This window comes from Antennarius striatus, chromosome 8 (assembly GCF_040054535.1).
Source record: "Antennarius striatus isolate MH-2024 chromosome 8, ASM4005453v1, whole genome shotgun sequence".
Classification (NCBI taxonomy): Eukaryota; Metazoa; Chordata; class Actinopteri; order Lophiiformes; family Antennariidae; genus Antennarius; species Antennarius striatus.
In genome coordinates, this window is record NC_090783.1 from 8,186,476 (window position 1) to 8,199,631 (window position 13,156).

General features: G+C 40.4%; 1 protein-coding gene across 1 annotated transcript in view; it reads right to left on the minus strand.

Moving 5' to 3' along the window:
• The window catches only part of ctnna2 (catenin (cadherin-associated protein), alpha 2), a 373,379-nt gene that overhangs the window by 38,507 nt on the left and 321,716 nt on the right, over nucleotides 1-13,156 (minus strand). Inside the window, exons 10-12 of the mRNA XM_068321606.1 lie at nucleotides 5,653-5,745; nucleotides 4,147-4,303; nucleotides 3,742-3,942 (exon numbers count right to left, since the gene is read on the minus strand). Coding sequence (XP_068177707.1) covers nucleotides 3,742-3,942; nucleotides 4,147-4,303; nucleotides 5,653-5,745 — 451 coding nt within the window. The remainder of the gene's footprint in view (nucleotides 1-3,741; nucleotides 3,943-4,146; nucleotides 4,304-5,652; nucleotides 5,746-13,156) is intronic.

Genomic DNA, 13,156 nt, shown 5'->3' on the forward strand with positions numbered 1-13,156 from the left:
TGAGCATGTGTGTTATTACTCACTGCAAAACCCAGACTAAATCCCATATACTGTGCCCCCGATGTAATAACAAGGAGCAACGCAACCCTGCTTCTCTAAATGGCACACTGACTTAGGCCATATATCAGTTTTTTAATCTACCCTCTCCAGGCACCACATTAATGATTGAATTTAAAATGTGTCCTTTTTTTTTAGAAGATTAGTTCAAACACAGGGAGGTAGTGGGCAGAAAAGTGCCTCAGGGAAGAAGGAGGCAGAGGGGAAAAGAGAGGGAAGCCATAACCACTTTCCCATTAGGCTATTGATTTTTCTCCCTCTCAAGGACACGCTTCAATCGGGTACCCATGTGGGGACTCTGTCAGGAATCTATGGTTCAACTTTACACAGAAGAGTTGTGTTCCTTGGTAGTTTGGCCTGCACATAAATCTGACTGCACACAATATCTGGAATAGAGAAGGCAAAATCAGGCAAGGTCAAAGGGCATTTAATTATGATAAGTGTGGGGTGATGTAGCAGCTGTCAGAAAGATGGGCAAGTGGTAGACACTGGCATTAGTGGCCCCGGGCATCAACATTGTAGCAATTAAATAAAATCATAAGAGGCAACTCAAACATGCACGCGCAGACACTGGCCCTGGATACATGTTTCAAACATGGTGACCACTGAGAAAAGGAAAAGGGATCATATAAATATGTTCCACAAAAATCCTTACTCAAATTGTTCAGTGAAAGCCTCATGACAGCTATTGATTTTTTTTGGGTAGGATCTAGTTAATTGGACCCAGTACCTTCTGAAATGTGTGGTCTTACATCCTTTTCTTTTGTTCAACTACACTTAATCATCTTTCCACCAGCTATGGATTCTCCTTGACTGTGTTAAAATCCATAGACATCAGGCCTGTGAGGGCTGAGGCAAAAAGTTCACAAGGATCAATAAGTGCTTTATGCCCCAGATCAGATGTGCATGGCAGCCCCTAAACACCCAACTAACACCACAAAGAGGAAAACAGGAAGGGGAATCATAACAGCTCTTCAACAAAGAGAAAGACGGAGCTTGGGAAATGCTGGTTGAACACAGTTGCTGGTTCACAGCCTTAACATCTCGATGACCGTCCACAGTAGATCAGCCTCAATTGAAATAGAGGAGTCCTCCTTAAGACCATGCATGTTGCATGAATTTCCTACATGCCATCTTTTTATAGACTCAGCCCATATCTTAAGGTCAGACAAGAACTCAAATTAAAATCAGTGACATATTGTTACAGGAAAGAATCACAGTAAAAAGTCAAACCACATGGGAAATTTTGTGTTGTTTTCTTTTGGTCCTTGCTCCACTACATACACAAGTTAATTTGCAAATACACACTCAAAAACAGCTGCTAAAATGAAGAAAGTACTACAGCTGTAACTTATATTTCCTTGGCACAAGGGTTAAGTGCTGAATCTATTACTGTCCTGTAGATGTTGTGCATCAACATCCCTAAACTGGAGTTGTAGTGATTTGTCACTGAACAATATATTGGCTGTTTGTTTGGTTTTTTTTGTCTTTTTTTTAGATTTGCAGTATAACCATGGCAGTCCTAGACATAATAATCGCTGCAGGAAAATGTTTTCACATTGTGTTCATGGTGAGATACTTAATTGCAAAGGAGACCCAAATAATAACATGGCATATGCTAATAGTAGTTGTGCTAATGTAGACAACTATTCCGTTCTTTAGATTCTGGTATTAGCTGTAACAGCAGTATCGAAAAGTGGAGGTAGTTACAGTCAATCAATTAATCAAAAAGATCAACTCATGCAAAACCATGATTTGTTGGGGGAAAAAATATTTTCTGATATCTAGAGTAACACAAAAGAACATTATATAAAATATTTATATTTGAATTTTAAAAGCAATGATTACATTGCAAGGACATTTTGAAATATGTATTCATACTACCAACAATATAGCTCCAGTATATACTGCAGAAACGGTACAGTATTCAAATGAGTAGGTGGTTGAAGTCTGTCAATCAATCAGTCAGTCAGTCAGTCAATCAATCAGACTTCACGTGAAACTACATTCAGTTGTAAAAATCATCATAAATGGAAAAAAAGAATGGATTACTCAAATCTATATGCAAAAATCTATAATAAAAATGACTCTGAATTCAAAATGTAGAAATATCATGGAGTTGCAGGCACATGTTGCTTTCTGTCTCTAATTATTACCTTTTATCTCTTTTCTATTTTGTATAAAACCTTAGAGTCAAATTTTATCATGTTATATTACATTTATTCTATAGTGCTAACAATGTAAAATAAATTATGCAGGAGATGAACAGATCAGAGGGCTATCTATCAACATGACGCTGCATCTTCGATAGTTCTCAGTAGTGCTGACATAATGTTTCAGGGATTCTGCTGACTACAGAAAAGTTCAATAGTCCATTAACGGGACAGCTATATAGTGATTATGTGTGAAAAAGTTCTGTGACAACGTTACAATTTTTTGAAAAATTCACAAAATATTGCAAAACACATTTATTATTATTGGTTTATTTCCAAACTTGACTTATGCAATTACGGAACAGAATGTGCTAACTCATGATGGAGGCAGTCCATTATGATGGAGATGAGCACCACAAAAGGGCTTCAAATAGGTGGCTAATTGAGCCCACGCGCCTCAGCTAATGCTGTTTGTGACTTATCAGCTGGCAGGTAGGGGAACTGAGTATGTTTGTCAATTATCCCAGCAGATGAAAGTAATGCATATGACACTCCACTAAATGTCCTTTAATATGGGAGCAATGGCTGCACAAGAATGGAGAAAAATAGACTGATGGGTTACTGTTGTAAAAGAGAGATTGAGGTCTCATTTGTTTCTTGTGAGCAAGTAATTGCTAAAATTATTGACTTCCTTTCATCTTGTGTTTTTGTTTTTCCAGCTTTCATAATAGTGCACTTTTAAAGGCACATCAGTGCCTATTTTTAAGAGATCTGAGGATCTATTTTGTGGAATGAAAATGTGTCTCTTGAAAAGAAAGACTTTGAAATGCAATACAGACTATGTTATGCTATTATATATAAAAATTATTTTTAATTGTTTGTCTAACATAAATTCTAACATAAATAACCAGTGCTGGTAAATAATAAAAGTGCAAACAGGTACCTACTTCCTAGAGATGGTGACGATGTAAATGATCTTCACTGATAAAACACAACTGAACTGGAACAAACCCATCTCCACGTTTGCTTGATTAAACACACACAACCCCCCCCCCCCCCAATACTAGTACTGTAGTACCAAAAAGCCACTCTGGTGTCTAGCTTTAATAAGAAAACTGGAATTCCACCAAAAAACAATTTATTGTGCAAACGATGCATCATTCATTAAAAGCATCACTCAGTGCTTTGTAAAAAATGAGATAACTACAAAAACAGTTATTTTCTTTCCGTTACATGATAGCTAAGAACTAGTCCTCGGTTTGAAGGGTTTGGGAAGTTCTAACTTGAATAATTCTGAAACAAATATGTATTTTCTTTAAAAATGTTTTCATTACTACAATTTTAGGCAACAGTTAATATCTCATAAACAAAAAATACTTTAAAAACAAATTTGAAAGATATAAATAAGTCCCCAAAACATCACAAATATTTGGTATCAATCAAAAGCATAGTACCTGACTGTATGGGTAAATAAAATAAAATACAGTAATATATTCAACTGTAGATACTTAAAAATGATCGGTGCCTTTACCAGTCTCAGACAGAAGCTTGATGGATTCCAACACACGCTCAGTGTAGACCCCAGGCTCATAGTTTTCCATCTCAGCATTAATGATGTGGACCACACGAGCAGCTCGGCCGCGTATAGCTCCAGCAGTACGGTCAAGGGTGTCCACATCTCCTTCTTGCAGTGCAATCACACACTTGTTGACGTCTTCAAGGATGTGATTTTCTTTAAAGAGGAAATAAAAACAATGACAGTGAATGGATGGGGAGAAACCACTTTCTCTGATTCAAATGAAACTTTTAAAATTAATAATGAAAGCCATTTAGCTTGATGTTTCCAAGCTACAAGTCACACAATAAATATGTGTTGTTCAGTTCAAATACTGATCATGTGGATAATTTTTTAAATTTATTTTCATCTTCCTCGCACCTGACACGGACAAGAAGTCATCAACAGAGGTGATGTCATCCACAGCCTCGGTCAGGATTCGCACTTGCTTCTCCCACTGATCCTTGAAAACGTCCATGTTGTCCTGAGCTACCTTGCTTTGGGGGCGGGCAGCCAAAGTGAGAGCAGCGTTGATAACCTGACACAGGAGAAGGGTCAACTTTGTGAGTCAAGGTATGTAAAAGTAACAGAATTTTTTTAATCTGAAAAGGTGAAATGAACGGCATTGTAGTTTTTTGTTAGACAAGAAATTTTATAATAGGACAAATAACACAAATAAACCAAAAAAACAGCAAAAAAACAAAGCACTGTTGAATATATAAGTAGTGTTTTCTATCATACTTAGCGTCAAGCAAATTCCTTTCATATATAGTTTCAGGATAAAGGCTAATACATTTATATATTTAATTTAGGTTACTTATTTGAGTAAACAAACGTGTATTCTACGTGTATGTAGAGGCAAATATTCAGCTTCCACTGTGGTGTCCTTGACAATATTTACAGCAGAGCAACAGATATTCTACGAAAATATGCTAGCAGTAGTAGTAAAATTTTTTGTGATTTATCAAGTTTCATTCATTAGATGTGGTTTTAATTAAGTGAATCTAATGTGGAAAAGTATTCTCAGGTGTGGCATCAGCTGGGCATTTGTACTTGTCTATGAGTTGTTTCCATTTGTGAAGATAAGAGACCACAGTTAAGTATCCATAGCACATGGAAATTTTGCTCTTTATTAACCCCCCCCACACACACACTTTTCCCCTTCAGTCACAGAGTATATATCCAATATATGTTTTAATCTCTTTGTGTTGAACATTGCCAAGAGGTATCAGAATTTTCTCCCTAAGGTTTCTGAGTAAACGGGTCTCACAGGTGTGCATGGTGGGTACTTTCAGATTAGATCCTGAATATTAAATTCAGTTGCTTTTTTTCATTTTACTTCTACTGTGCTGGTCCCCATGTGAAAAGGGTCTACCATTAACCTTGGACACAATATATTACTTTCAAACTCTCACTTTGAGTGCATCCTGAGAAGTTTTGCCTATACAGTTGGTGTTTCAATTTCTAAAATATGGAAAATTCCTAAATGAAACAAAATTAGAAATTATCAGTTTGACCAATGCTTGCTATCTTAAACATACGGTAATTAATAAGAGGTGAAAGATGGGGTTGGCAGTAGAGCGGGTTGTCCAATGTTTCAAAGTAGACGCTTCGATTCTCGCTCCCGCCCAAAAACATCCGGAATGTGAGCAGACAGTGGAGGTTCAGCTCACTTCTGGAGCACTGCCAAGACACCCTTGAGGAAAGCACTGTCCCCCTCACAACTTGCTCATTTGTTGCGCACCAAGAAGGAGCTTCCCGCCACTCTACGTCCCATTGCATGCTTACAGGCCCCCTTGTGTGTGTTTGTGTGTATTACAGGGGCCTGTACATACTAATATACACTATATTATATATACAAATATATATATATATATATGCCCTCACCTGTGGACATAAGCTGTCAATTTGGGTGGCAGCCATTCGTACCAACTTCACACCCTCTTCATTGTTGGAGATTGAGCAAGCCAGATTTGCCACCTGAAAAAAAGCAACAAAAAAAAACAAGGGGACACAATGAGTGGAATGCTTTTTACTTTGAGGCTAGCAGCAAAAACACATTCAATTTTCTTTAACTGGCAGACTCAACCCTGAAAATGTTTTCATTTTTCAGTTTCATCTTGAAATGATTACTTGACTAAACACACATTTTTGTTTTTTTTGCAAATTTCTCTCCCGAGAGCTGCCACCTTAAAGGTGGGGGAGTTTGAGTGCCAGAATGATCCCAGGAGCTATGTTGTCAGGGGCTTTATGCTCCTGCTAGGGTCTCCCTTGTCAAACAGGTTCTGGTGACGGGCCAGACTAAGAGCAGTAACAAAACCCCTATGGCAAATAAAACAACAAGGACCGTGACGTCGCTAGCTATGGCGCAACTGGGGCCCCACCCTGGAACCAGCCCCGCAGTAGGGGATCGTATGCGAGCGCCTGGTAGTTGGGCCTCAGCCCACAGGGCTGGGCCGTGCTCAGCCCGAAAGGAGGTCGTGGACCCAACCTCCGGTGGACTCAACACCCGCCGAGGAAACCATAGGGGACGGGTGCAGTGTGGATTTGATGGCAGTCGTCTGCATGGGGCTCGACGACCCAATTCTCAGACAAAGAGTCCAGCTCTAGGGACATGGAATATCACCATAGGAGCCACAGCTTGTGAGGGAGGTTGAGAGGGACCGACTAGATACTGTATGGTCTGACTCACCTTCACTCACAGCTTTGGCTCTGGAACCCAAACCCTTGGGAGGGGCTGGACTCTCCACTTTTCTGGTGTTGCCCAAGGTGAGAGGTGGCGGGCTGGTGCGGGCTTGCTTATTGCCCCACAGCTCAGCCGTCATATATTAAAGTTCACCCCAGTGAACGAGAGGTTCGCATCCCTGCGCCTTCGGATTGGGGACAGGTGTCTCACTGTTGTTTTGGCCTACAGGCCAAACAGCAGCAAGGAATACCTGGCCTTCTTGGAGTCCCTGGAAGGGGGACTGAATAGTGCTCCGACTGGGGACTCCATTGTTCTCCTTGGGGACTTCAACACTCACTTGAGCAATAACAGTGAGACCTGGAAAGGAGTGATTGGGATGGACGGCCTCCCCAATCTCAACACGAGTGGTGTTCTGTCACTGGACTTCTTGTCGAACACCTTTTTCAACCACAGGGATGTCCATAAGTGCGCATGGCACCAGGACACCCTAGGCTGGAGGTCGATGATCGACTTCATTGTCGTATCATCAGACCTCCAACCGCGTGTGCTAGACACTCGGGTAAAGAGAGGGGCAGAGCTATCAACCGATCACCAACTGGTGGTGAGCTGGATCTGCTGGCAGAGCAGTGGGCCGGCAGGCCCAAATGTGTTTAGAGAGTCTGTTGGGAACATCTGGCAGAACCCTCTGTCAGTGAAAGCTTCTCTCAGATCCCGTCGGAGGTTTGGGACATTGAGTCAGAGTGGAACATGTTCTCCACCTCCATTGTCGAAGCAGCTGCTTGGAGCTGTGGTCACAAGGTTTCTGGTGCCTGTCACGGCAATAACCCCCAAATCCGGTGGTGGACACCAGAATTAACGAATGCCGTCAAGTTCAAGAAGGAGTCCTATCAAATTTGTTGATAGGCAGGCCAGGCGTATTGCAGCTCGATTAGTCACGGAGGCAAAAACGTGGGTCTTAAAAAGTTCGGGAAGGCTTGGAGGAGGACTATCAGTCAGTCTCGAAGAAATTCTGGCAAACCATTCAACGCCTCAGGAGGGGAAAGCAGTGCACAGCCAACACTGTTTACAGTAGAGGCGGAGTGCTGCCTACCTTGACTGAGGATATTGTCGGACGGTGGAAAGGATACTTCGATGATCTCCTCAATCCCACTCTCACCTATGTTATGAGCTTTGGGTCATGACCAAGAGGACAAGATCCCAGATACAAGCGGCTCAAATGAGTTTCCTCAATAGAGTGGCTGGGCACCCCATTAGAGATAGGGTGTGGAGCTCAGTCACCAGGAAGGACCTTGGAGTAGAGCTACTGCTCCTCCACGTCGAGCGGAGCCAGCTGAGGTGGCTCGGACATCTTTTTCGGATGCCTCCTGGACTCCTCCCTGGGGAGGTGTTGGCATGTCCTACCAGGAGGAGACCTCGGGGAAGACCTAGGACTCGCTGGAGGGACTGTCTCTCAGCTGGCCTGGGAACGCCTCGGGATCCCCCCGGAAGAGCTGGAAGAGGTGTCTGGGGTTAGGGAAGTATGGTTATCCCTCCTGAGACTGTTGCCCCAGCGACCCAGCCCCGGATAAGTGGTTGAAGATGGATGGATAGATGGATGGATGGATGCACATCATTTCTGTCCATACTAGCTATAAAAAATCCATATTGCTTCATGAGTTTTAAAATGAAGTGATCCTCACATTTTGTCCAAACTGCATTCCAAAGTTCATTTGGAAGCAATGGGATGCCAACAGCCTGACTTTGGAATATAAAGTGGGTATCTCTCCAAACGTTCGAATGAAGCATCATGACCACATATTCACAAATGCTTGCATGAGGACCAATTTCTCTGTTTCTCTTTCCTCTTCACTTTATTGTATGGAAATAAAATACAGAACATATGCTAGGCGTTGATATCCATGCAGCAAAGATAATATCAAACTTTATCTTGGGAAATCACTTAATGGGCAAACAATTCACCAAAAGCCAGACTCAGTCTGTTTCCCCTTTCAGAAACACAAAATAAGCGAGATGAGTGGTGGATGTCTCCATTTCAATCAAGCAGATAATGTATTGGCACAATTTTTTACAGACCCCTGATGGTCCAGTCCTCTAAATGATTGCATAAACATTTTACAGAGGACTTGCATGTCAAAAATGTGCCTTCTGACATATCACAGGCTGGGATATAGTGCTCAGTTGCTTTGACGTAGTTATATCAATTTTCATCCAAAATAGCCAAATTCTCACTCATGAAGTTGGTGTTCCCAGTAAACTTGTGATGCATGACTAGTATGTCTAATTCCTCTGATTTTTAAAATTCTTCTTTTACATTTCCATCTTGGCTTCATCATTGGACATTTCAAGTGTTAGAAAATGCATCAACAGTTTGTTTTTTAAGACTATACTTGATTGATGGCTTTGGAAGATTTTGTGACTTGGAACTCTATCTGCATGACAGTGATTACTTCATTCATTCATTCATTTTCTTCTGCTCTATCCACCGCAGTGGTCACAGGGACAGTGATTACCTATACCCCTTAAATCTCTTTAAAAAAAATAAAAATAAAAAAAAATAATAGACCTTTATTGTCCCACAGTGGGGAAATTTGTGCGATCGTGGCAGCAGGGGGGGGGGGTCAAATATAAATAGTTAAATAATATACATACATATTAACATCTGCAACATATGAAATTTACATATTCACATATTGGAAACATATTAACATATATCATATTATCTGAATGTACATTATATTCACACACCAAAAAAAAGAATATACACTACAGGCTGATGTTTACATTGCTAATATATTTACATTGCTAAAATATATTAAATATTTCAACCATACATGTATCTTTTGATTTCCTGAAAGACGCACACACTCACACACACACAACACACACACACACACACATACACACACACACACACACACACACACACACACATACACACACACACACACACACACACACACACACACACACACACACACACACGCATGCACACACACACACACACACACCGTCATTTTTCTATACAGGATCAATGTACTTTATAAATTTTCCTAACTTCAGATATCATATAATTCAGTTGCTTGAATTATATGTAAATCATATTCAAACAGGAGCCGATCTTTTGAGACTGAGCTATACAGACACATGCCTGTTGGCAGCTAAAAGTGCCAGCCTGTATTAGCACTTCTGCTCACAAGTCACTGTTTGAGGGAAATTGAGGGGAATTACATTTGTGTTATAGGACTCTTCCTTGGAGCTCTGTCTCTTTAGTTGTGACAGCAATGCAATCTTTGATGGATTGTAGTCTTTTATGAAATGCTACGTGAGACAGAGAAATGTGTAATACACGTCTATGTTCCACTTCAAACCAATTTCTGTTGCAAAACACAAAAATCATAAATTAACTGACTTTTTCAAGTTTTTAGATAATTCCCCAGAATGCTTGCTGACTTGTGTCGTGGATGCATTTTATCATTGACTTTGCAAAGAAACAGAAGTTAATGCACACATTTTCTTCAAAGTACAAACGGTGAAGGAAATGGTGTACATTGCTGCTGATTGAGGAATTCATGGCCTAAGAACATGTGCTGTGGTCTTTAAGCGATTACGCAGAAATGCTGAAGTTAATAACCTCTGTGGTATTTCTGTTTGGGTAACTGCAAGTCAGCACTTCCTGAGAAAATGAACAGCATTGGCCTTTGTGCAGTCATCCTCTACCTTGGTCTCAAGGGCTTATACAAGGAACTTGATTTGGACATAGTGTCATGATACAAAAAGGAAGCCATTATCAACAATTTGGCAAAGAAGAGTGCTGCCAAATTAAAATGTGGCAGAGGTAGAATAGAAGATGAACAAATGCTATAAGGCCATTAAATCTCATCAGATATGAGACCATTCTCAAAATATAAGACATCTTCTTGACAGATTGGCAAATGACAAAATGGTACATGTTTCCAGACTTAGGTATCTCCCAGGAATGTGTGCCCATGCAGTCATCCGCACCATGTGACTAAGGTGTCAGTTTTCTGGTTCTCAAAAACTCTGGGTCTGAAGATAAACAGATTTGGTATATGTCAAGGGACAATCTAGCTATTGAGGAAGAGAGATTTCTTCAGCATTTCATAAAAACAGTATCTTTAAATCGGCTTTAAATTGGTGGTGAAAAAGACATTGAAGAGACTTGGCACGTGAAGCTGAAAAAACAAACTTCTAGACAACCCTCCAGCTCACTAGTCCACACTCGTATGGTCTGCAAGTCATGGATGCAGATCTGGACTTGTTCACCCTGACTTGGCAATGTCACACTTTTCCCCAAAGGTGAAGAATGAGCTCACTTGTTGCAATTTCTACAGTGATAATAATGCCATTGTTATAGACCATTTTCTATGGATTCACAAATCTGACAAATCTACAAAAAGAGATGTGTATGCTCAAGACCACTGAGTAAGTGTACAAATGTAAGAACAGGCAATGTTGAAAGTGGGCAAGTTTGTAGGAACTGACACACTATGACCTAAACTGAAGTGACATTGATCAGTTCACCTAAATTGTATATTTTGGGAGGTGGGAAGAAGCAGGATAGAACCCATACAGACATTCAGCACAGAAGGGTCTTGAACTCAGAACCTTTTTACTGTGAGGCGACAGCACTACCCACAGTGCCACCCTGCCTTGCTTAATCTCACATAAACTCACATATTAGTATTACAAAAGGGGCTAGTGCAGGTTTTCATCAGGAAAAAAGTTGGTGAATCTTTTCATTTCCTTTTTTGTCCAATATTGTACAAGTATAACCGCTGACCAGTACAAAGTGAGTGTCATCACTTTCACTGTTTTGCTTAAGTCCTTGTGGAACTCTGACTGCTTCAGTCCTTCCATGGCAGGAAAAGGGGCAGAGGGCTTTTGGAGGCTGCAAACATGCCCATTAGGGCTACTTCTGCTTTCCAACACAGAGAGCTGGGATGCCGCCAGTGCTGCAGCTTCCAACCAAAGCTATGAAGATCAATTATCTAAGGAAGTATCTCTCCTTTGAGCTTTTATTTGTTCTTTACAAAGAGTGGTGGGAAAAAAGACAGAAAATTTAAGACTACACCATTTTAGCCTAATGCTATTATGGTCAAGGATGTTGGAACAGAATATGCAATTCAAAGAGTAGCGTGCGAGTGAGTGTGTGTGTGTGTGTGTGTGTGTGTGTGTGTGTGTGTGTGTGTGTGTGTGTGTGTGAGAGAGAGAGAGAGAGGGAGAGAGAGGGAATATAAAGGGAGAGATCTCTGCTGAATGCACATTCCTCATTATAGCCTCGAACAAAGAACTATCGATTTTGTCCTTTTGCTCTGCCCTGGATAATCACTTCAATTCTAATTTGATGATGGTTTCCGCTGCAGATGGAAGACGAGTATTCTCCAGTATGCAGTCTAAATTACTTAAAAGGAGCTAAAAAACTGAAAATAGGCAGAGGTGAGGATAATTAAACAATGAAATCTGTTAAATAAGTAAATAGTTTAATGCATTTTAACAGAGCCCCATTATGCACTGATGACACGTCGAAGTGAACCTCCCCCTCTCACCTGTAGCCAGCTGGAGTAATGTCCAGGAATACCCATAACCCGCAAGGTGGAAAAACAGCTGAAGACGATGACGATTACGGTTTTGTCATCTTCAAGAAAATAATTGGATGGACATTTTTAACAATCTCTTTTTACTGCTGTTTAGCACATTCTGCAGATAATACACATGATTTTTTCTCCATGTCATCTCATGGATTTAAGATTTATTGAAACTATCCCTAGTACAATGTAATTTCAAAGACTAAAACCATCCAACTGGGCTTAACAATTTATCCTAGGCAGTTTATTCCTATTTACATGAATCTATGTTATAGTATATCTTGGACCAATTCACAACTTGTGGCATAAATTCCTAAAACACAACCATCTGCCCCCATCCACCATATCTCTGAAATAAAGTTTATAGCAAATCCTTTTCAAGCTGATACTCATTTAATTTAACCTTTGATAGAGTGAACCTTTTAGTGGCTGTCCCTAAGAGTAGGAATGCAGGGCACAAAGGTTGATTTGAAAAGAAAAATGTCTGTGAGGTAAGATGCACGTAATTTAACATGCTTGTTTTATTTACTTGGATGTGCAGTTGTTTTTCAATGGCTCTTTCAAATGCACAAAGCCATTAAAAAAACATAACTGTTCATTGTTGCTCATGTCACAGCATTCATACACACACACACACACACACACACACACACACACACACACACACACACACACACACACACACACACACACACACACACTTACCTACAGACTTACTTAAATCGGTCTGTCACCACAGATGGAATACAACATATAACATGTCAGTACAGTGCACAGAATGAGAAATAATCACAGGCCTACTTTCTTGGGAATATTTCTATTCGGTTTAGTCATGAGCTGTTCACTCCAGGTAGTGATGGCAAGATTGTGCAATGTAGTAACTAAAACTGAAATAAACATGTTTAGGTGTATCACAGCTGGTAATGCCAGATGTTAAGGTTATAGGAAGTTCACACTTAGAAAGGATATCAAGCAGCATGAGTCGAGAACCGACTGTGACCGACTATGTACCAAACCTTTGAAAATCAATCACTGTGAAGGGAAGAAATAAGTTTGGTTTACCACAGGAAGAAGGGTTAGCAACAACACCAAAAGACCT